The 25,141-nt window shown below is 43.2% G+C and overlaps 1 protein-coding gene across 1 annotated transcript; it reads left to right on the plus strand.

Annotated features, from left to right (window-relative positions):
* LOC309342958 (protein FRA10AC1 homolog) lies at positions 1-25,141 on the plus strand. Its single transcript, XM_081863961.1, has 14 exons — positions 1-169; positions 3,489-3,565; positions 5,108-5,197; positions 5,286-5,331; positions 7,200-7,276; positions 7,986-8,069; positions 8,727-8,811; positions 14,435-14,480; positions 20,141-20,254; positions 21,259-21,301; positions 22,073-22,194; positions 22,926-22,964; positions 23,979-24,063; positions 25,028-25,141. Exons 1-14 carry the CDS (start codon positions 152-154, stop codon positions 25,068-25,070), a joined length of 969 nt encoding a protein of 322 aa, XP_081720087.1. The 5' UTR covers positions 1-151; the 3' UTR covers positions 25,071-25,141.

Genomic DNA, 25,141 nt, shown 5'->3' on the forward strand with positions numbered 1-25,141 from the left:
TCTCCAGCCGGCCCCCTGGGGCTGCGGACGCGGTTTCCGACGGGGCCTTTCTCTCTGAGGGACTCCTGCGCGGGAGGAGGATAGGCCTAAGCGCCTCGCTTCTTCCTCCCAGGCAAAGCGAACGGGCTGGAAGTCGGGGCGGCAGCCGGAGATGAAGCTCTCGAATGCGGTGAGTCGGAGCCCCTCGCCCCGGGGGAGGGAGAAGGAAACGGAGGCCCGTCGCCTCAGGGACCGGCTGGGAAGGCGCTCGCTGCGGGTCGGGCAGCAAAAATGAAAATAAGAATAATAGTCCCGAAGACTCTCCTGTGGGTGTGGGGACAGGAGGCAGGAGGGGAATCACATCTCTTAAGGCAGTTCCGACCCCGAAACTTGCATGCGTACGTCCACCACTCTCCGCATTTAAGGTTTGAATGTCGGAAGCTTACCACTTAAACGTTTTTTGTTTTTGTTTTTAAAAACCGCTGTTTATATATATGGGGTAAATTCTGCACTGGCTAGCAATGGGTATGGTGTAGGTTGATGGGCACAGGGTCACACTTGGACCGAGGAGGCCTGAAGTTTAATTCCGTGGAAAAGCAACTTATTTCTCATCAGTCTTATCTCACGAAGTTTAATTTGGGAATAAAGTCGTGGGTGCCTCCCAGCCGGCTTCTTGAAAGAAGGACAAAGTGCAAATGAAAAAAAGAGGATCTGGCTTTATTTTAAAATGGCTCTAATCTTGTTTTCTGTACTGATTCGGCAACATTTGCAGTGTAATATTTTGCTGCTGCTCGCAGATGAGGTCACGCACAAGGAAATGGTACAGTGGAGAGGGAGAACCAAATGGACCCTCCAGATGTTGTAAACTGTGGCTCCCCCCATCCCTGGCTTTTGCATCCTGGCTCTGGCTGATGGGAGTCCAAGAGCAGCTGGGGTGCCACAGGCTTTCCACCCCTGATATCTAGGATTGCAACCTCAGCCTTGTGTTTCTCAGCCTCACTAATTATCATAGTAAAGGTAAAGGGACCCCTGACCATTAGATCCAGTCATGACTCTGGGGTTGCGGCACTCATCTCGCTTTACTGGCCAAGGGAGCCGCCATACAGCTTCCGGGTCATGTGGCCAGCATGACTAAGCCGCTTCTGGCGAACCAGAGCAGCTCACGGAAACGCCGTTTACCTTCCCGCCGGAGCGGTACCTATTTATCTACTTGCACTTTGACGTGCTTTCGAACTGCTAGGTTGGCAGGAGCAGGGACCGAGCAACGGGAACTCACCCCGTTGCGGGGATTTGAACCGCTGACCTTCTGATCGGCAAGTCCTAGGCTCTGTGGTTTAACCCACAGCTCCACCCGGTCCTCTAATTATCGTAAGTGTTATGTAAACATGCTTGCTTGGGTTTTTTTTTTAAAAAGATTATTTACATACTGCTTTTTATCTAGTGATCCCAGGCCAGTTAAAAGACACACATAAAATAACTATTTTCCTCTGATTCAGTATTCACAATTGCTACTGCATATTAGAACTGTTTCTTCCATATACATATTTTGAAAGGACGGAAAAACATTCTTTTCTCGCCACTTTTAAACACTATGCCAAACACATTGTCACTGAAAAATGTTAAAGGGTGAGGTATTCTATGTGCCTTTAAAAGGTAAAGGTACCCCTGACCGTTAGGTCCAATCGCAGACGACTCCGGGGTTGCGGTGCTCATCTCGCTCCACAGGCCGAGGAACCGGCGTTTGTCTGCAGACAGCTTCCAGGTCATGTGGCCAGCATGACTAAATTCTAGTCTTGTTACAGTTTGTATATATCTTGTATTAAAATAGTATAGAAAAACATGCAGTTGTTATTAAGAATAATCTGCACTAAACTGCAAGAACATGTTAATTCCTGGAGCTGCAGATAAAGAATGACAACAGAAATAAGCTGTCACCACCAGAGATTTTATATATTTATAACTGCATTTATAACCCACCTTTCCTCCAATGAGTTCAAGGTGCCTCTCTTGCTTTCAGTTTAACATCATAACAACCCTGTGAAGTAGGTTAGGCTGAATGTCCCAAGGTCACACAGTGGGCTTCATACCAGAGTAGGGATTTGAACTCTGGCCTCTCAGAGCAGAAAGGTATTGCCAGGTATTACTGCAGTTATTCTCATAACAATGAATGCTGTCGGGCTACTTCATAGTAATTGTCTGTCCTAGTTACTCTGGTGATGCCCCGTACATAAGATGGCACTCTTGCATGCCATCCTTTTTTATGCAGAATAATTATCACATCTTGATTTTGCGCTGTCTCACAATTACAGATTAGAATCCCTCCTTTTTACTCATAAGCCTAAATGAAAGTTGGGGATCATTATATCCTTTTATTGCTCTTTGATCAGTGTATGGCATTTTCTAAACCAGGCGTGCAATTTATATATTAGAGAGTGACTTACTGAAAGGGGAAAAGTTCACTTTCTCCTAAATTGAGACCGAATGCTGGTGTGCATTGTGTGTAAGGAAGAAGTATTATGCAACCTTTAAAAGAACATTATGGATCCATCCTAGTTAATAAATTCCATATTTTCATTCTGACATATTTTTTCCTGTAAATTTATAATCATGGACATACTGTATGCTTCACTGGAGAGCCACTATTGCTGATTGTGTGAAGAGAAAAACTGGAAATAGGACTCTGTGAACCAGTCCTAGATGCTTCAGTGCCTGGCTTATGGTGTTGCCTTGTTCCATCATCTCTGTAACATTTCCTAGATAAGACAGAAGTAGAATCTAGTTCACTGTAGAGTTTACTTGGAGGACTTGGTTGAAAAGGTGTTAGGACCTGTCAGTCAGGGCATGAGTAGCCAATGTTGTACCTTCCAGATACTTTTGGATTCCACTCTAAAACCATAGCATAGCCAGTAGTCAGGAATTATGGGAGTTGTAGTCCAGCAGCCTCTGGAAGGCACCGTGTTAGCAACTCCTGGTTTTTCCATGGTGCTGGCAGGGTGTTGTGCAAAGACCTGAGAAAGTCAAAGATGGGCTAGCCACTGAAAGATGGGCAATAACATGTAGATGATACTAGGATCTTCTGATGCACTGGTGAATATATGTGTGCAGAGAGCCTCTTTACATCTTCTGCTCCTAGGTGAGAGGGAAGTTGGAGCATTCCCACATCACCTCTTATGTGCTCCTGAAGTGAAACTTCATTGGAAGAGACATGCAAGGATGTGTGGCTGCTGCTGTTGTGACAGTCCTCTTCAGTAGTCTCTGGAGTCAGAGACAATTGATGAAGTGCTGTTCTTATGGGGTGTGGTTTTCTAAGCAGAGGGGACAAGCAGAAATCTGTTTAGTTCCTCTCATCTTCTCTCTGTTTATGAAGCCAATAAGTAGTTTGGATCGGCTATCAAAACATGCTTCTTGTTCTTTTAAACTTAGTAAGAAATGATGGCAATTCTCTTTTAAATCAGTGTCTTGTGATACTTAAATTTACTAGATTCTGTGTCTTGTAATTCCCCTCCCAGATCCTTGGCCATGGAGGATATGACTCTGATTTTAGTGATGATGAAACAGCAGAGAAATCGGACCAGCAGAAAAATAGGTAATGCCTTTTACTAGTAGTATTATAAGGTCCTCCCTAGGAGTGTAAATGACAGACTCCTTCGTCTTCTTTCTCTCAAGCTTGACAGAGAGTGCTGTCTCCAATGAGGAGTGGGGTAGGGGAGAACTGCTGTGCTCAACTAGTGTCTCTGTGCCATCTCATTTCTTGCAGTTCTGTGCTTCATCTCTACAAGAACAGCACTGAGGCCTAGTTGGTCCCTTAGTTTGATTTTCCCTCTGCCACATCTCAGCAGGATTAATCAAGCTACTGAATGAGAGATCAAAGCAGTCAAAGCCAGGTGGCAGCAGGCTATGAAAGAATAAGACACCTGCTGGAAGGGAATGGAGTGCTCTTGCTGCTTGATTATTATATCCTATTACTCGTTTTTGTGGCAACTAAGGGTGCAGTCCTATGCACACTTACCTGGGAGTAAATCCCTAAACATGCCTAAATAATTTATTTATGTGGATTATTTATTAATCTAATGGTTAGTTGCCTTTCCTGTGCTGAAGACAGCATTCAAAAACAACAACACCAAAACCAGCTGGGGCTGTCTGTTTAACTTCAGGAGAGTAGATCAAAGAATATAACTTCCTTGCCCCAGCCTTGGCTGAATGTCAGTTCTAGTGCAACATTTTCTGCACACTGGGCTGGCCTAACTGTAGATGACACCAGCGCATTGCATAGAGTGCCAGACTTCCTGTCTCAGCTGTATAAATGTCTTGGAGAAAGAACTAGAGCGTCCCTGTTTAGAAGACATACATAAAGGCAGCTAAGCAACTCATTGGGTTGCATTCCAGGGATAGATCTTTCATCTCTACCAGCTGCTCAGAGCATCAGAAGTGTTGTAAACATGTAGATGTAAAGAAGTAGCAGACATTAAACTTGAAAATAAGAAAGTAGTTTCCTAGTTAACTCTTGTAATGTTTCTCAGATGTCAAGATAGAGATGCAATTTGATTTGCAGAGAAGAAACCTTAGTGAGCTTTTTTTGCATGGTAGTCCTTTAGGAGCGATTCCTATGGAGAACTAACACATAGTGCTAAATATCTAGAGATTTGCTAGAGTTTAAACCCATATGAAAGCTACATGTTCCAATCTGTAAGCCCTTGCTCCTGATCCCAGATGTCTGAGTACTACTTATTGTTATTTAGGAATGTGGACTTTGGGGTTTTTCTCATGGGCCAACACAGCTTCCTTTATCCAATAAGTTAGAGATCAGTGCCTGGAAAATCCAGGGTCAAGTCTGACTCCTGAGGATGATCCATTGGCCTTCCAATTGCTAATCCAGAAGCAATAGAGGGGTGTAGAGGAAGCCCATGCTGTAGCAGTGGGAGTTGCTGGCCCTGCTCTATACCATGGGGGGTGGGGGGGCGAATGAGTGGTGGTGTAGATCAACCTCCTACTTCCCATCCCTTCTCCAAGTGGTCCAACTAATTATTGACAGGGGGTAAGCTTTTCCTTTAACACTAAGTTGCTGCTCCGTTTATATGTATTTTCATCTAATAACCAATTCTGTGTGTTTCCCCTCCTGCATGATAAGGAATGAAGATGCATTACTCAAAAAGCCCTTCCAGAAAGAAAAACAGAGCAAGGTGGCCCACAGACAGGTGGCGACAGATGAATGGGACAGGTACTTTGCCATACTTGTGGAATGTTTTCAGAACAGCATTAAGCACATGGCATGTAGACAACTAGAATAACATTGTTGTCTTTACCAGGGAAGAAGCAAGAAATCAAAGATTTCATTTCCTAGCATTGGATGCTGTATCCTTTAAATTTGCGTTGATGAAGAAATAGTTAGTCTTAATTTTGAGAAGAGGAAACTTCATGAAAGAGACCTTTGTTTGAGAGGTTGCTTCCTTAGGTATAGGGTATAGGATTTCATTTCTCATGATCTAAGAGAGGAATTTGCTGAACAAAGTTAAGTACCAGCCATTAAATTTGCCACAAATATAATCTTGTTATATGTAAGTTTTTCTAGGAAGCACTCTTCCATTGCTACCACCTGCCAATCAGGGCCCTTGCCCATACCACCTGCTAGAACAATTTATTCCTTCTGAACTCCCAACAGAAACACCAACTTGACTGGACACAACCGGCCCACCCACACTCCTTCATATCATCTGGAGCAGAACTGACAATATGATGACCTGAGAGGGAGTCATTGAGTGAGATTGAGCTCTTTAGTGATACGTGTGCTGCTTTTCTTCTCCAGGAAGGTGACTGAAGGCTATTGGAGAGAGGAAAAGAGGCAAATGGATTGCAACTCCTCCTAGTGAGCCTCAGTGCCCTTTTCTTATTACAAGGAGAATTCAGCAGATGTAACTACTGCAGCAGGTTGAACAGTACCAGTTGCAGTCAGTAGGGCAGGTGGGGTAGCATCGCTCACCTGGCTTCTAAACAGTGAGCATCTCTGCCAGTTGCCAGGAGGAGAGCTCAGTGTGGGCACAGTGGTGGAGCCACTCTGACGCCATTATGCCCACAACCACACTTTGCATTGGGGAACCTGGTGAGCAGTGCCACTACACCACCACAAGTGCTATTGAGTCTGACTTAGAGGCTTCCTCAATTGATTAGAAGAACTAACTTGGACTCTCCTACTTCTGTTCTTGCTGTCTTTTAAGACAACAAACGTGTGGATGGAAGACAGGTAAGACTCCAAAGCTGGATTCTAGTCAATAATATACAGGCAGTGACCAATTCGCTCCAGACACCTCTTCAATGAAATACGGTGTTAATAGTTGAATAGTTTGTGTCTTTTGGTCGGTAAGCATATTCCATTGTTTTGCTTTACCTCATTTGGGGTAGCATTCCTTGTCTGTCATGAATCCAGCTGATGGGTGGATTGCTTTCTCTATTTACATGGAGCGAGGTGTCCTTAGTTCAGCTTCATATATATTAGGCCTGTGTCAGTAATAGTGTACAAAGTTCAACTGTCTATGCCTTGTCTTGTAATATTTAGTGCTATATCCTAGGGGCAGAGCTCTCTGTCTATATTTGTATACGTGCTGTGTAAGTTAGAAGCTTGATAAATGATTTATGATAGCATGGCTGAAAGCCTGTTGCTTTATTGACAAAGGAAGCAACACTTCTAGACGTCTTTTATGTAACCAGTTCTGGAACAATTCTAAAATAACTAAATATTCTGCCCCCACCCCTGCAGTTACTTGCCTGTATTTATTGTGCTGTCCTTGGTTAAAAATAACCAGCACAGAAGAAGCCTGTGTAAAAAAAAATTATAAGACATTATATCGGGAATTACCATATTATGAGTATTTTCCTTGTTCAGTATTTTCATCAGAAAACTACATCATGTGGTCATAGTGCTAATTTTGGCAAATGCACTGTGGTTGACACTTGTATGAAATGGTCCAAATTGGAACCTTCCAGTGTAGATTTTATTTTGGAATGGTAAAATTTTGTCACTAGATTTGCCAGTCTCCCCAACTTCTCTCTTGCAGAAATCTTTGTCTTGTTCCTTGAGTGGTCCTTCATATGCTGTATGAGCCATTTCCAAATTTGCTAGGTGTAGGCAGAGTTCTTTCAGCATAGGAACGATAGATTTCCAGTTATCTTATTTCTTATTTGGGAAGCAGGAAAATGCTGTCAGCAAATTCCTTAATTTTTGTCAGTATGCAAGACATAAGAAAATGGTCAATGACTATATTTTGTACTATGGTGGCAAGAAAGAAGATTTCAAACGTTCAGGGTGAGTACAAAATAATTACAGAAGTCTGTCTGCTTTCAGAAGTTACTAAGTCTGTAATCTTATGCATAAATAATAGAGAGCAAGTTAAAAGTGAAATCACCGAGGGCGTACTTTTGAGTAAATAGGAGTGGGCCGGGCAGAAGTAAACTCTGGATAATTCTGGAGTGCTTCACATGTTACAATTTACTTGCATCCATCCCATGTTGTTGTTTGTGTTGGGGAAAAGCAATACAATGATATAGTGCAGAGTGGGGGGGGGGGTCCCATCCCACAGCCATGTAAGATGAAGGCAGAACATCTCATTTGGTCTTGAAGAGTCCAGTGAGCCCTGCACAGAAGAGTAGAGGGATGGACGGGTTCCATGTTTTCACCAACTCAGTTGGGAGGCAGACTTAAGGCATTTTACAGCCAGCCAAACCTCCCTCCCCATTGGGTCAGGAGCAGAAGTTGCTTAAGACTTTCTTCCTTGCTGAATTGCAAAGTGTTCCACCCTTTCAAATGCTGCATAAGGGCAGGGGCAAACATTGCTCATTGTGTATTTTGTATGCATTATGTGCCACTTTGGACACAGATTTTTCTGGAAAAGTGAGCTATAAAATGAAACTGAATGTGTTAGAGATTCTGAAAGGAAATGCAACAAATGAAGAGAGGTGATCTTTTTTAAAAAAATAATAATTTGATAACTGATTGATTTTTTTTTTTTTAACAGAGAAAATGACAAGACTGACCTTGACATTATAAGAGAAAACCACAGATTCTTGTGGAGAGAGGAAGATGAAGCTGACATGAACTGGTAACTTGGCCTGGGATTGATCTCATTTATTTCTCTCTTGTTAATTCATATGTTAATTCATACATAGTCTTTTTATGTAAAATGGCTTGATAAACTTAAGGAGTCTAATTGTATACTTTTGTGGCTAATACACTCATGATGCGAGTGAGTGGGAATTATTGTTGTGCATTGCCAATTAAAAGCAATCTAGTGATTTGTTTTTAATGCTACAAAACAAGGCATCTTCAAAGCTGTTTCTCAGCTGTGTGTTAGGCTGCAATTCTATGCACCAGATGTGCAGAACTTGTGGCTCTCTAGATGTTGTTGGGCTGTAGCTCCTCTCATTCTTTACCATTGGCTATCCCTTATCATGCTAGCCAGGACTGATGGGAGTTGTCCAACCGGCCCACCAATTCTCTACACCTCTACATTCACTATCCCCATTTAAACACAGGGTGGTTTCTGCATAAATGCATAGGATGTTAAAGTATTTAAAGAAAAGGTCATTGAATTGTGCTTTTTCTTTAATTTTCTGTGACAGCTGTACATTTATAAAACTACCTTGCTAGTATTCCTGCCTTTTTAATATAAGATAAAAAGATAGAAAAAAACTTCTATCTTTTGCCCACATTTGCGTTGTCTAACCAACTAACCCATAATAATGTCTCCGTCTTTCAGGGAGAAGAGGCTCAGCAAGAAATACTACGATAAATTATTCAAGGAGTACTGCATAGCAGATCTGACTAAATACAAAGAGAACAAGGTACATGCTGGACAAATTTTGTAACTCGGGGGGCTGTCTATGTTCATCCAAGTGAATGTAATCTCTCTTAAGGCCATGTATGCTATTGCAGAGACTATAGGTAGAAACATAGCCAGTATCTTAACACCTGTGGCCAATACAGTGGTACCTCGCAAGATGAACACCTCGCAAGACGGAAAACCCGCTAGACGAAAGGGTTTTCCGTTTTGGTTTTTTTTTAATGAACATTTATTAGCATTTTCAGAAAAAAAACACACAAAAACAACAATTAAACAGAAAAAATAACAAAAATACAAAATTTAAAAGAAAAAACAGTTAAAAACACATAAAATTCCAATTACTTATTTTCATTTAACTTATTTCTCAGACCTCCTCACACCTCCCCTTCTTGTATTCCAATTTAAATTATTAATTCAGCAAATCCTTATCCAAATTGAAACATCAATACTCAATCATTGTTGCTCATTCTTAAACATTTTTCCTAAAGTCGACCAAAATTTCCCTTCCACGGCTTTCTCCAGTTCCAAACAAATAGCAAAACAAAATAAAAACAAAGCAAGTTATAATTATATACCCTTTGGATTCCCAGACTCCACCCACCCCTTTCCCGGTTTCAGTCCCCAACAAGTGATCATCAGCTCAATATCTTGTTTAGCCTGGAGATCTCACATCCGAGGCTTTTAAATCTCTTTCATTTCCTCTCTGCCGACCTTTTTGATAGTCCTTAATGTTGAACCCCAGATTTCGGAGAGGCTTCGGCCCAACAGGATCCATATTTTTTCCAGCCAGCCCTCCATACTTAAAAATAGAGCCTATGGGGTACTCCAACATACTCCTTTCAAGTCCAAATGTCCCTAAAGCTCCAACTTCCACCTTGATCAAATTTATAATCCTTCGGTCTTCAGATCTCCACATGAGGGGATCTCTCAGTTTTAGGCTCACCAATTCAGGCCAGGCTTTCCACATCAAATTGTTATTCTCCTTTGTTGCCTTCATGTCAGGCCACAAATTGCAACTCTCATTTGATATCTGCGAAATTACAGCTCCTCCTTCCTTTTCTTCAGGAACAGCATATGTCTCCTTCTCCATATTCTCATAACTCTCAAGTTTCTCTATTTGTCCAGTTGTATGAGCTTCCTGCTTCGAATCCTTATCAACTTCAACAAAATTGTTTGCTGCTGAGACCAGAGTTATGACGCTTGTAGCCAAAACATCAATTTCACCTTGTAACTTTCCCAAGAGAACAAATGTTCTATCTTGTTCAGTCTGAATTTTAATAATAATAATAATAATAATAATTTATTATTTGTACCCCGCCCATCTGGCTGGGTTTCCCCAGCCACTCTGGGCGGCTTCCAACAGAGATAAAAAATACACTAAAATGTCACATATTAAAAACTTCCCTGAACAGGGCTGCCTTCAGATGTCTTCTGAATGTCAGGTAGTTGTCCATCGCCTTGACATCCGATGGGAGGGCATTCCACAGGGCGGGCGCCACCACCGAGAAGGCCCTCTGCCTGGTTCCCTGCAACTTGGCCTCTCGCAGTGAGGGAACCGCCAGAAGGCCCTCGGAGCTGGACCTCAGTGTCCGGGCAGAACGATGGGGGAGGAGACGCTCCTTCAGATATACTGGACCGAGGCCATTTAGGGCTTTAAAGGTCAGCACCAACACTTTGAATTGTGCTCGGAAACGTACTGGGAGCCAATGTAGGTCTTTCAAGACCGGTGTTATATGGTCTCGGCGGCCGCTCCCAGTCACCAGTCTAGCTGCCGCATTCTGTATTAGTTGTAGTTTCCGGGTCACCTTCAAAGGTAGCCCCACGTAGAGCGCATTGCAGTAGTCCAAGCGGGAGATAACCAGAGCATGTACCACTCTGGCGAGACAGTCCGCAGGCAGATAGGGTCTCAGCCTACGTACCAGATGGAGCTGGTAAACAGCTGCCCTGGATACAGATTTGACCTGTGCCTCCATGGACAGCTGTGAGTCCAAAATGACTCCCAGGCTGCGCACCTGGTCCTTCAGGGGCACAGTTACCCCATTCAGGACCAGGGAATCCTCCACACCTGCCCGCCTCCTGTCCCCCAAAAACAGTACTTCTGTCTTGTCAGGATTCAACCTCAATCTGTTAGCCGCCATCCATCCTCCAACCGCCTCCAGACACTCACACAGGACCTTTACCGCCTTCACTGGTTCTGATTTAAAAGAGAGGTAGAGCTGGGTATCATCTGCATACTGATGAACACCCAGCCCAAACCTCCTGATGATCGCTCCCAGCGGCTGCATGTAGATGTTGAAAAGCATGGGGGAGAGGACAGAACCCTGAGGCACCCCACAAGTGAGCGGCCAGGGGTCTGAACACTCATCCCCCACCACCACTTTCTGAACACGGCCCAGGAGGAAGGAGCGGAACCACTGTATGACAGTGCCCCCAGCTCCCTCCTCCCTCCTCCAGCCACTCTTGTAATGTCCTAAACCCCCTCTAGGGGGGATTTTAGTTTCTTAATGTTTTTCAGCTCAAATCCAATAGTCAATTTAATTTGTATCAGTCCTTCCTTATTCTCAACAAATTGTAACAAATATAACCAGTAGAAGCGACAGAAACAAAGTTCTCTTTTTCCCTCTGACAGCCAATTTGACAGCTGTCAAACTCCTCAGTACTTCATCAACAGGCTCTCTCGCGGGACACTCCCGGGTCCAGGTGTGTGTGTGTGTGTGTGTGTGTGAAACTTCAGCTCCCAAAGTTAATATTTTATCCTCCAGTAAAATTTCTTATAGTATCAAACCATGAAGGTTGAAGTCTTTTAAAAAAGGAAAGAAAGGATCCTCTCGACCTTAGATAGCAGGTTCTTTGCTTTAAATTATCTACAAAGAGGGGCGGGCGGACTTCCTTTTTAACCCTTCCCCGCTCGTTCCTAATTTAACAAAAAAAATTCTTTAATTTCCGAATTCCATCTTACTCACAGGTTTTTACTTTAAAGTCCAATTGTTCCAAGGAAAAAGTCAGCGCTCTCCGACAATGGCTTGCGGCTTCACTCCGCAGAAGGAGCAATGTACTCTCAGCACCGCGCCGCACCCCGTCCCCGTTCCGAAGCCTTTAAAAAGGCTCCTTCGCAGTTTGGGGGGGCGCAAATGGTGCCCGCTGAGTCACCAGGTTCACAGGCAACTGCGCCTGTGATTTTTAAGGATCCCCGCGTCGCCGCCGCGGACAAGACCCGATCCTGCGAAGCCAATTCCCTCCGGAGCTCGGAGGGAATCCGCCATTAGTCGATGGCGCTAACCCGGAAATCGAAAGGGTTTTCCGTTTTGGAGGCGCTTCGCAAAACGAATTTCCCTATGGGCTTGCTTCGCAAGACGAAAATGTCTTGCGAGTTCCTGCGGGTTTTCCCCCCCCCCCCTTTTCCTAAGCCCTAAGCCGCTTATCAGCTGATCCGCTAAAAGCCGCTAAACCGCTAATAGCGCTAATCCGCTAAGCTGTCAATGGGCTTGCTTTGCAAGACGAAAAAACCACTATACGAAGAGCCTCACGGAACGAATTAATTTCATCTTGCGAGGCACCACTGTAATAGGAACTGTAGATAGAATGTCCTGTTTTGCATGTAATCATAAGCCAAAGTATAGCCTAGTGTGAACACACAAGAATGCAGGTTCTCATGGAGGTGACTGTGGCTGTTTTATAGTATTAGAACTCATGGACATCCTATGAAGCTGAATGTTGCAAGATTCAGAACAGACAGAAGAAATTACGTACAGTGATACCTCGGGTTAAGAACTCAATTTGTTCTGGAGGTCCGTTCTTAACCTGAAACTGTTCTTAACCTGAGGTACCACTTTAGCTAATGGGGCCTCCTGCTGCCAGAGCACGATTTCTGTTCTCATCCTGAAGCAAAGTTCTTAACCCGAAGTACTATTTCTGGGTTAGCGGAGTCTGTAACCTGAAGCATCTGTAACCTGAGGTACCACTGTACTTCTTCACACAGTGCAGAGAGACACTATGGAATTCACCCTTACAAGCTGTAGTGATAGCCACCAATTTGGATGGCTTTAAAACAGGAATAGACAAATTCATGTGGAATATTGCTATCAGTGGCTACTACCCACAGTGGCTCTTGCTGTAGGTTACACTTTTTACCTGCTTGCACCTTGCTGAAAATGCAGAGGCTGAACAGGACTTTGGCACAGACAAAAGTAGACATAAGACTATTATGCATAACAGTGCTTTGTCTATTCCTTGTCATTTGATGATAAAAAGGGAGTATAGCTAGGTGGCCAGTATGTTGGATCTAGATCAGCAAATTGGAACTACCAACTTTTCTGTATAGTGTTATTTGCAGTCTGTCTTTCTTTTCAAAGCAGGGTTTTTTGGAGAGGGAATGCCCTAGAATGAAAGTATACATCGTAGTCTTATTCATTACACAGCTTTTTAAATGGGGTATGGTAGGGCGAAGACCCCAGGAATGCATATATCCTGTATTACTTCCCCAGAGTGCTCTTTTCACCTCTCTGTCCCCTACCTGCACAGACAATTCATACTATCTATATTTGTTACTGTCTGTTTTGCCAGTTCTGGAGAGGCTTGCAGGTACAGATCTGACCTGGCTAGTCATACAAAGGAGCCTGGGATTCCTGTAGGAGTTGGAGGCTCTCAGATAGGCCTTGATCCCAGCAGTCACCGTCACAGGTTTCCCCTGCTCCCAGGTAGTGTCATGCATCTAGCTGGGTATTTCACTGGCACCCCTGAAGCTCATGATCATCTCATTACCTGCTCTGCTCCTGGAACCATGAACAAGTTGTTGACCTCTGTGATAAGACATTTTGAAAAAGTTGGAATGGCCTTGTGTTTGGGTCAAGATTCAGGATGGACCGTGTCTTCTGAACAAATGAAAGGTTATCCTGCAACTTGCTGCAAGAGCTCCCATGTTCTTCATGTACAGTGGTGCCCCGCAAGACGAACGCCTCGCAAGACGGAAAACCCGCTAGACGAAAGGGTTTTCCGTTTTGGAGGCGCTTCGCAAAACGAATTTCCCTATGGGCTTGCTTCGCAAGATGAAATGTCTTGCGAGTTCCTGTGGGTTTTTCCCCCTTTTCCCCCCCTTTTCCCAAGCCGCTTATCAGCTGATCCGCTAAAAGCCGCTAAACTGCTAATAGCCCTAATCCGCTAAGCTGTCAATGGGCTTGCTTCGCAAGACGAAAAAACCACTATACGAAGAGCCTCACGGAACGGATTAATTTCGTCTTGCGAGGCACCACTGTATCCTTTGAGGAGAAAATTTAAATGGTACAGAGGAAGTACAAAAAGTTGGATTAAACACTTTGAACTTATAAAGTGGAGGAAGAGCAACCTTTAGAGTGACACCAGAAGCAATTCCAGGCAAGGGTGGATCTTACCAGTTCATATTTTAATCATTCCTATTTCTTGCCTACTAGCAGTTATCAGAGTCTATGAAATCCATTCTTACCATTTTCTGTGGAACACGTAGCTCAATATCATAATAATTCAGTGATAGTGAACTAGAAAAATAAAATCGCAATACCTGAGGCATAAGAGAAATATCTCAGTTGCACTGGATGCACTGAATGTCTAAGTGCAAAATACTTACTGCATGTCTTTTATTCTTCTAACAGTTTGGATTTAGATGGAGACATGAGAAAGAGGTTGTATCAGGAAAAGGCAAGTTGTTTTTTTTTTCTTTTTCTTATTGTGGTTTGAATTGTAACTTCTATGAGCAGAGTTCTGTTCAGAGAATGGAGCTTCGCGCTCCAGCCCCTGCCCCCAATTGTTGTTTGCCAGCTGATAAACCTTCTGTAACATTATGAGACTTAGTGTGGAAGGGTGCAGCTAGGAGGGGATTCTCCCTTGGTCTTTATGCTCACATAGGGAACTTTGAGATCCAAGCCTTTTTGAATGAATGTTTTTACTTGTTCTCTCTTACTTATTACATTGTCACATAATGAGTATTTTTTTCAAGATATACACGATAACATAAATTAGCTTATATCGTTCTGTCATGGCAGTTACCATCTCTAGAGTGCTTTAATGATCTGGGTGGAGAATAGCTGAGAAACAAGCTTAATTTCATTTACAGTGGTACCTCAGGTTAAGTACTTAATTCGTTCTGGAGGTGTGTACTTAACCTGAACCTGTTCTTAACCTGAAGCACCACTTTAGCTAATGGGCCCTCTTGCTGCTGCCGCGCTGCTGGAGCACGATTTCTGTTCTCATCCTGAAGCAAAGTTCTTAACCTGAAGCACTATTTCTGGGTTAGCAGAGTCTGTAACCTGAAGCGTATGTAACCTGAAGCGTATGTAACCTGAGGAACCACTGTAGTATGTATTGTTTCAAGAAGCATTTGCTAATTCAACCATAGGTAGTAAAGTAGACAGGGCAAGAGGACTGTTGATACTAACATGAGTTTTTTTGTATGTCTCACTCCTTGACAGTCCATCCAGTCTTTTCTCATGCCTGCCTATTGATGCAGGCTCTGGCTGGTAGAGTTTCCCTTTCCTGCTGCAGTTCCCTGTGCCCCCACAACTAAGTTGGGCCATCCTCTGGAGCTGTGTAGGTGGTGGCATTGGGGCTGCAGGGGTGAGGAGAGATTGGTAGAAGCCGCGAATGCAATATTCACCAGTGGGAGCTTCTGATGGCTTGGAACCATAGATACTTTGTAATTTATAGAAAGTTTGAAGATATAAATATATCTGATCAAGTTCCAATAAACGATGTATAGGAAGCACAGCTGTGCTATGGATAGCTTCTTGTGACAGTTTCTTGTTCTAGCAATGCAGTAGACCGCTAATATATATTCTGCATTTATTTATTGTTTCTCAGTTATTATTTCTGAAACCATAGGCTGTCTTCACAAAGACAGCTGCAGTTACCAGCAGCTATTAGCATAGATCAATAATATAGTTCACCACTAAGGGGCGCAAGCATTCAGCAATTTTGTAAACATTTCTAGATGCAGTTGTGTAATCTGTTTTGCAGAACTTACTCTTGCAAAACATGTTTTGTATATTATTTTATTAGCATTCTCAAATCAAACATTATTCTGATTTTGCATACATCTTAGCAAGGCAATAGAAGCTGTTTAAAGCTTCTCCCAGCCCAGTATGTAAGAAAAGCAAGCAGCAGTGACATTAATTTTAAAATGACATTTTCTTTTGAATTCTGGTTTGGCTTCTTAGCTATCATTTAATGAAACAAGTTGTGTTTTCCTTCCATAACCAGGAGGTTCATATCAAACATTTTCATTGTAGTTATTTTGATGCCAGATGTTCTTGGAGGAAACTGATTTTGTAGATCTATTTCAGTCAGGGTTGAGGTCCGCTTTTGGCACAGAAAGCTTTGGTCACCCTGTATGATGAACTCTCTTGGGAGAAAGACAGTTTTCCTTGACCACAGTGGCTTTCAATACCATTGACCATGGTATCCTTCTAGCATGGCTGTCGGAGTTAGGGTGGGGGGCACTCCTTTATGGTGATTCCCGTCCTACTTGGATGGTCATTTCCAGAGGGTGATGCTTGGGAAGGACCCATCTTCAGACCCGGGGAGCCTTCAATGTGGGGTTACTTCAGGGTTCATTTTTATCCTCCATGCTGTTTAATATTTACATAAAGCTGCTGAGTGGGGCTATCTGGAGGTTTGGAGTATGTTGTGAGCAAAGAGCTGATGACACACAGCTCTCCTCCTCCTTTCTATCTGCAGTGGATGTGCTGGACCACTGCCTTACATCAGTAATGGACTGGATGAGAGCCAAGAAACTGAAGCTCAATCCAGATAAGACTGAGGCACTGTTAGTGGGAGGTTCCTAGATGGATGGGAGGTTGCCTGCTCTTGATGGGGTTACACTCCCTCTGAAGGAACAGGTACGCAGCATGGGGCTACTTCTGGATCCTTTGAGGCTCAGGTGGCCTCGGTGGTGCAGAGTGCCTTCTGTCAGCTACAGCTGGTGGTTCAGCTACGCCCCAGATAACTACTGTTGCCTATGCTCTGGTATCCTCTAGGTTAGATTACTGCAGCACGTTATACGTAGGGCTGCTTCTGAAGATGGTTTGGAAACTTCAGCTGGTGCAGAATTCAGCACCCAGGTTGCTCACCAGGGCAAGGCAGTTTGAGCATATTACATCGATCTTGGCCCAACTGCACTGGCTGCCAGTTAGTTTCTGGGCCCAATTCAAAGTGATGTTTTTCACCTATAAATCCTTAAAACAGCTCAGGACCGCAATGCTTCAAAGACCACCTCTCCCCATATGAACTGACCCAGACCCTGCAATCGTCATCCAAGGCCCTTATTCATGTGCCTCCTCCATGAGAGGTCTGGAGGGCAGCAACACAAGAAAGGGCCTTTTCTGTGGTGGCTGCCTGTTTGTGCAATGCTCACCCTAGGGAGGCTCGCCTGGCGCCTTCATTATTTATCTTTAGGCACCAGGTGAAAACATTTCTCTATAACCAGGCCTTTGGCTGAGTAAACATTATATGGCCTTTTAAATGTGTTTGTGGGAGGGGAGTTATTGTTTCGTTTTTGTTTTACTATGTAATTTGTTTTTGCATTTTGCATTTTTATGTTGTGAAACACCCTATGATCTTCAGATGAAGGGTGGCATACAGATTTAATAAATAAATAGTTATACCAACCACAAACAGGAAATATTGCACCAAACCACTAGGATGTAGATGGAGCCCAATGACTCCAGCAAGTGAGTTAAGAGATACAGTACGGCTGAGGGTGAAACATTCAGAGATACGTGCCGATCAGCTGTCGGAGAAGATTCCTCCATACCACTAAACAAAGTGATCAGCCTAACCCTTAAGTGACTTAAATCCCCTCTTCCAAGGTTCACCAACAGCTGTTTTGTGCCACAGCAGCTCGAGCCTTTGAGGGTCCATAAATATATTTTGATTCCTCCCCTCTTAGATTAAGAGCTCTGTTGTGTCTAAAAATGAGCCTATTAATCCTTTGTCTCCCTTGTGCATATGACTTGAAGCATGGGCTACAATCCCAACCCATCACCATCAGCCAGAGTTTTAATGCTGGCATCAGATTGCTGTAGGTGTAAATTAAAACAAAATACACCGTATTGATTAAACAAACAAACAAACAAACCCTGATGTTTCCCGTTTGTGTGTTTTGTATAAATATTCAAATGTTCTTTTATCCAGGGTTGACTGTGTGTCTCTTAATTCATTTGGAGAAGTAAATGAGCAGCAGCATTCTGTGCTCTTTGGTTCCTGCTTTAGCATTACGGTTGGTTTTGCACAGCAGAAGTGAAGTATCTGAGGACACTGTCAATCCATTGGTTAGCAGCTTAGGCAGAACATTCTGAGGTTAATCTTTCAAAAACAGTTCTGGAGGTGAGCCTATTAATACAGATAGTTACCACTCGCTAGGCATGGGGATGTCTCATTTTCCGAGAGGCTGTATGTCTCTGGTACTACACACGGGGTTAGAAACGCAACAGAGCCAGTGAAATCAAACGAGATGTTGGGCTTTCATTCGTGGGACATGCCTTAACAAGGCTGCCACATGCTGTGCCCGTTTCGTTACTGAAGTACAGCATCCTAAGAAAGACGTGCACAGTACAGAGTCCAGCTATTCATCCCTATCGGGTTTTAAATGGTTTGTTCTGAATTGCAGCACATCCTTTACTCCAACACAACACTCCCCTCCATTGGAGGTTTTTAAGCAGAGGTTGTCTTAATGACCAGCTGTCATGGATGCCTTAGCTGAGATTCTGCTAGGTGACCCTTGGCGTGTGCCTTTCAACTCTGCAATTCTATGATTCTGTGGCGACCTGCTTTTGGAAAACTCGGGGAAGTTTCAACAGGTTAAAACGTGGCATAAAGTGGGGTTGGTGAGGTGGGGAGAGTTAACAAAAATAATTTAAAATGCACAAAGGAGTCACCCGGATCAGGGACATCAGTGCCAGTACCCAGGGGAGGCCTGGGAATGAGTTGGCACACAGCTGTTACTCCAGTGGTGCCGAGAAGGGCATGTGGGTCTGCGAGGGGCTTACCCTCAAGGAAAAGCCCTTGCAAAACCTCCCCACCCTGCTGGGTGAGAGGCAAAGCATTCTGCACAGCTGGGCCACCCACCCCCCTTCACTCCTAGGGGCGGGGGAGACCAGCGGCAAAGCTGGACAGCAGAACGTGGTTCCACCATGGCCCCAACAAAGCCTCCCTTGCCTGGGGTGCTTCTCTGGTGGCAGTGGGGTGGGCTGGGTGTCTATGGGAACACCTCTTTTGTTTCCATCCCCTGGGGTGGCTGCTTCACCCCGCCTCATCAGTGGGCTGGCTCTTCCCGTATCCATCCCAGTAGTAAGCGGCAGGGAGAAGCAAGAGTGGAAGCTCTCCCAGAAGGGGGTTTAGGGCAACACAATTGATTCAGTTGCACTGGGCATGGAACCTCGGGGCCGCTGCAACCGTGGTTTAGAATGCAGGGTGAAAAACAGGGGGTGTTGCACAGGGCGCCACTGAAATTTGAGACCCCACGGTCCACCACTGCTCCACCTACCACCACACCTGAAGCCACACTGGCCTGAGCAGAAGGTGGGAGGGCAGGTTCCTTTTATTTTTGTTATTCTTCCCCTGGGGTTAGGCCCCCTGGGGATCCAACTCCCCATGCTCTATAATGTTCCAGTTTGGGGTTTGTCACTGGTGGGAACTTGACCCCTTTCTAGGCATAGCAAGGGCTTCTGTCATGGGGCAACCCCCTCCCCCCACATGGCAGAGTTCCTTTCTGACCCCCTCCAGCCATTGAAATAGGCATGCTGGTTTAGGATTGTGCACTAATGGAATGATTTCAATATATTACTCATATTTCTCAATGTCTTAGATTTTGGACCATAGAAATGTATGGGTATGGCATCCCAGGACCATCAAATGATCATGAAGAGCCAAGGAAACAGTGTTATTGCAATTGCTTGATCATGCAATATATTATTTTTCTTCCCTTGCCTATGCAAAGTGCTGCAGACTGCAGCTGATTTAGACTAACTTTATCTTCATTGTAAATACCGCATGATTTTATAATAATAATAACATTTCCCCAGCCACTCTGGGCAGCTCACAGCATATATCAAAACATATTGAAATCTTAAACATTAGAAACTTCCCAATACAGGACTGCCTTCAGATGTCTTCTAAAAGTCAGATAGTTGTTTATTTCCTTGACATCTGAAGGGAGAGTGTTCCACAGGGAGGGTGCCACTACTGAGAAGGCCCTCTTGTTAAACAAACCTAGTAGTAGTATCCTTAACAGTTAACTTAATTGTTAGGAACTTACCTGGGGAGAGATAAATTTAGTGCTCTTTTCTGTTTTGCCTGCTTTCTAGGTCAGTTTTCCTGTGGAAGTAAGCACTGTGATGAGAAAGAAGGCTTGAAGAGTTGGGAGGTGAATTTTGGTTACGTTGAGCATGGCGAAAAGAAAAATGCACTTGTTAAATTAAGTGAGTTCTAACAGTGAGCTTTGATTTTTATTTTTATTTAATAATACACTGCTTAATTTTAAGAAAACCTCAAAGTGGTTTAGAAGGCTAATTATAAATGGATCTGGCCAGCTGAATTATTACTGTTGATGTTCACTCGGGGTAGAAAATTACATTAGGACTTTTATAAACCCACATTACAGGGTTTTTTTAAAGTACAGAGTTCACAAAAGGGGAGTGCAGTCTGGATCCATTCCAAACCAGCTGATTTCTGTAGAATGTGGATTGTTTGGCTTTGCTGAAAACCACCTTCTGCGGCAAAAGAGGAGGTGAGCAGGGAGCAAATGAGCCCATCCCTTTGCTCAGGCTCATCCCTCTAGTGGTTAAATTATATCTTAGTGTTGTGTTCAAAGGCCACCAAAGATTTCTTTGGTTGAACAACAGGGTAGTCCAACAAATATCTACTCAAAAGTAAGTCCCATTGAGTTCGGTTATGCTTACCCCCAAGAAACTGGGTATAGGATTGCAGCCCCTCAAGGGCAGAATTCAGCGTAGCACTAAGTGGGGCATGCACACAAGGAACAAGGTCTGCTCTTTCTATGAGACTTTCCCACTCTCTCCTCCCCCTGTGTGACTCCCTTGTGTGTCCTAAACCTGACCAGGGGGTCCCAGCAACGCTCCAGAGGACATTTGGGCAGTGCGGATGGGAGGAGAGTGAGGAAATTCCTTCTGTGCGAGCAGACCTCATTCCACACACACACACACACACACACACACACACACACCAACTTAGTTGAAAACCACCCCAAGTGTTTTTTAATAATGCTTTTCCGATTTATTTATTAAAAGGCAGAATTAGTGCTGACAGTTTTGATTAGCGTGCAGCACGTGTGACATGCTAGACATGGCAATCTTACAAAAACTGAAAGCAGACTTTATGGGGATAATTGATGTTAGATGTAAAATTTATGGGGATATTTTAATTCCTCTACATTTAATTCTTCTTTTTTCCCCTCTTTTTAAAGGGCTTTGTCCCGAATGCTCTTACAAATTAAACTTTCACCACAGGTAACGAAAGTACAGTCTTTGTATATATGTTTGGGTATACTGAGTTGTATGCACAATGCTGTGTCAGCGGGGTTATGTTTCCTCTCCTCCCCTTGGTGTATTTGCAACATTGCAGGGGATCGGACTTGATGACCTTTGGGGTCACGCCCAATTTTACAATTCTATGATTCCATGATCTGCTCCAGTGAGTTCCTCAACAGATGTTTGCCACAACCTGAAATTATCTTCCTCTCCCAAGCAATTGTTTCCAGCTTTTCCAAAACTGAAATTCCAGCTGTTGGATTGGGGAGCAGAGCCATGAAACACTTCTTTGCTTGTCCAGTTAGCAATATACACATACGGAAGTCTGCTTGTGTATGCATAAAGTCCCCTCAAGGGATTGGGGAAACGTGTATGCATGTTTATTGACACCACTTCTACTTTCCTGGTTCAAGAACTGATAGCATCACACAGTTCTGGGGTTAAGCTTTGATTCAGGTTACACTCTGCATCTTTATGTTCAACTAAGATGTGGTCCTTTTTTGGAAGCAGCTGAGTTGGCTCAAACCTTTTCTCTTTTATTAGGGCATATAACATCTTTTCTTAAACAAAAAGCATCCATACTATGTTCAAATTGATCAGTTTAAAAACATCAAATTCACTGATTTTTTCAGGGTTGGCTGTTCAGGAATTATAAAGAGTCCTTCCCCACCCACTATATATTTCTGTAATATTTTTGTTGCTGGATAAACACATTGATAGAACCTTTAACATCCACTCCCTTTTATAAAGGAGGAAGGAAGTCAAACCAACGAAAAAGCGAGCAAGCACAGAACAAAGCTCCAAAGCTTCAAAGAAAACAAGATTATCTTCACCTCACAGACACAAGCCAAAGAAAAGAAAGAGCCATAAAGGTAAAAGAAACCTTTATGCTTAAAGCGAGGTTGTTTTAAAATGTTAACATTCATAGTTGAATTTGACTCTACATGTACATTTTGTGTTTTGGAAAACTGCTAGCCGATTCGACTCAGGAGGATTTGTGTGCCTGTGGGATTGCAGATCACATCCGGTTGTGAGAGGGAAGGACAAACATGGGAGGAAGAGGGGAGATGGGGAAAACGCCTGGTCTATTTCCTACAGGTGGGAAGGTTTCCCAAGTACGTTTGAAAGCAAATCTCTCTGTCCTGGGGTGCTTCTACTCTGACATTTCAAGCCAAACCTTAGTTTCAGGTGCTAAATTAAGATTATCCGTGTTTCATGCGGTTTGCAAATTACGGTTGAGGGTAGAAGGAGAATTTGTGCACAGGAGGCCTGGTGGAGGAAGCAGCCTGTTGTCCGATGAACTAGCCTTTATGTCGTCCTAGGTCACTATGTTTATGTTGGACATTTAGCAACATTTCATGGTAAACTCATTTGCTGAAAACTGACATTTACGTATTAACCAAAAGTATTAACCAAAAGTATTTGTTATATATTTGAGGCTTACTAGTTAAAAACCATAATTATTATTTTTTAGCATTTCTCTCTGGCCTTATCAAATGCCAGGAATTGCTAAGTAGATGTTGAGTTTCTAACATTATATTTGTACATGTATTTGAATAACTAGACATGTAACTAACATAATTCTAAAAATGTCTGTTTTCAGATCAGTCATTCTTAGAAGAATCAGACGATTCTGACAAAGGTAACTAAATTGCAGGTGACATCTTGATTTTTGGCTTAAAGGAGTGGTGGGCCCATCACCGCAGCCACATTCCTGCTGAGCGTCTCAGTCAAAGTGGAGGAGAGGCAGGCAGGTCCCTGGGCCAGCCTAGAGCCCGGCCTCCTAAATGCATGTGACCCAGATAGACACATGTTGCCCTTTCTGTAAAATGCCGGCAAGAAGCTCATGTTACCAGGAGATTTTCTACCCCAAGTAAGCATTAAGTTCTGTGCTCCAACTTTTTTTTTTTTTAAGAAGTACTTAGGTGCTGCCAGATGCACAAAGATGTGGATTGGGGGCTGCATTTTGAATACACATTCAAATGTCCATTCTACTGAACGCAATGCAGAGTTGATAGGTGGCAAGAAAGTACATTCTGATGCTCATGTGGAAGTGCAGAAAATTACAGTTTGTAAACAGCCAATAGGCAGTTGGGACCCAAACCACATTGGCTATTTAGTTGCATTGCATCTTTTGCCTTGTTTAAAAAAGATACTTTGTTTGGGATTAGGAAAAGAGGTGATAAACATAAGTCATTTAAACCTGCAACAATATTTGTTTCTCTTATGCCTTCATGCAGTTGGGCTGTAGCCCACAAAATCCCATGCCAAAATTACCTGTTTAGGAAGAAAAGCACACCATGATTACAAAGGGATGGATTTTAAAGAGGAAAGGCTTGGTCAGTCTTATTCACAATGCTGATATTGGAATATAAGCTAGCTAAATATAGTTGCAGCGTATCCATAAGCCTGTTGTTCCCAATTCTTCTCCTGTTTTAATATTTACAAAAAATAGATTGAGAATGTTACCTTCATTGGATTGTGAATGAGACTTGTTAATAAAGAAAATGCTTTCAGATTGTTGTTGTTGCTATATTCACACCCCACCCATCTGGCTGGGTTTCCCCAGCCACTTTGGGCAGCTTACAAACATAGTTTAAAATGTGACATTCCTAAAATCATTTTAAATACTACTAAATCACTCTTTCATTCACAGATTCTGTCAATAATGATGAGAAAGATGGTCCCTCAGATGCTGATTTTTGGAAGGGTCCACCACAAGAAACTGAAGAGAAAACCCGGTCAGTTTTTTGACGAGTAGCTGTTTGTTTTAAAACGATGGTGCTTATTTAAAATAAATATAATTACGTTGTTTTTCCTCAAATTGGTAACAATTACAGTTAACCTTTATGGGCAGATATCCTCCTTCAGTAAATGAAACAGAGAAGAGAACTCCTCTCTGTAAATTGCAGACTTATTTGGAAACTTAGTAAAATAAAATTTGCTCTGCCCCTAAAAGAGGGAAAGTGGTGGGCATATAGCGTAGTCAAAAATCTGTCAGCCAGGGCCAATCATACAACAGGGTGAAGACAGTTACAGATAGGTAGCCGTGTTGGTCTGCCATAGTCAAAACAAAACAAATTCCTTCCAGTAGCACCTTAAAGACCAACTAAGTCAGTTCTTGGTATGAGCTTTCGTGTGCATGCACACGAAAGCTCATACCAAGAACTGACTTAGTTGGTCTTTCAGGTGCTACTGGAAGGAATTTGTTTTGTTTTTTCAGGGTGAAGACAGACAGCACCAGCCTTAGAAGGAAGGTAACAATTGGTGTCTGGGAGGTCCAGGAAGACATTTTAAATGTGGGCGAGGATGCAGTTTTGGCCTCACTGCAGGCAGCACCATCCTTTGGAAGCATTCCTCTTAGATTTCAATCTTCCCGTAGGTTTCTCAGTTTTGTTTCAGCCATTTCACACATTTGAATGATCTAACAACCCTGGCATTACTGTTTGCGCATGTGTTATCTGTTTGCAAGATTGGTACAGCACCTCTGCCATGCCACCATAAGTTGTAAGCATTATTGTAAGCATATGTTTCCTTAACAATATGCCCCAATAGTGCAACATTTTTGTCAGCACAGACCCTGCCAGCACACCTAAAAAGGTGTACCACACCTTGGACTGAAAAATGTCTTTGTGAGTAAATGAAAATGACTGCATGCATGCCCCCCCCCAGTGCTTCTTAATACCATTTGCTATTGTTTTACAGGGAAGAAGAATTTGATGAGTATTTTCAAGACTTATTTCTCTGAAATGTAATGTGGAAATCTGGAACTTCGTGGATCATCAAAATCCGTAAATAAACATCAAGCTTCCAATTTCA

Source organism: Podarcis erhardii (genome assembly GCF_964252035.2).
Source record: "Podarcis erhardii genome assembly, chromosome: 5".
Classification (NCBI taxonomy): Eukaryota; Metazoa; Chordata; class Lepidosauria; order Squamata; family Lacertidae; genus Podarcis; species Podarcis erhardii.

Coding starts and splice junctions, on each gene's coding strand:
- LOC309342958 (XM_081863961.1), top strand. Junction 5,198..5,285: donor GCGACAGATGAATGGGACAG/GTACTTTGCCAT, acceptor TGTCTTTACCAG/GGAAGAAGCAAGAAATCAAA. Junction 7,277..7,985: donor GAAGATTTCAAACGTTCAGG/GTGAGTACAAAA, acceptor TTTTTTTAACAG/AGAAAATGACAAGACTGACC.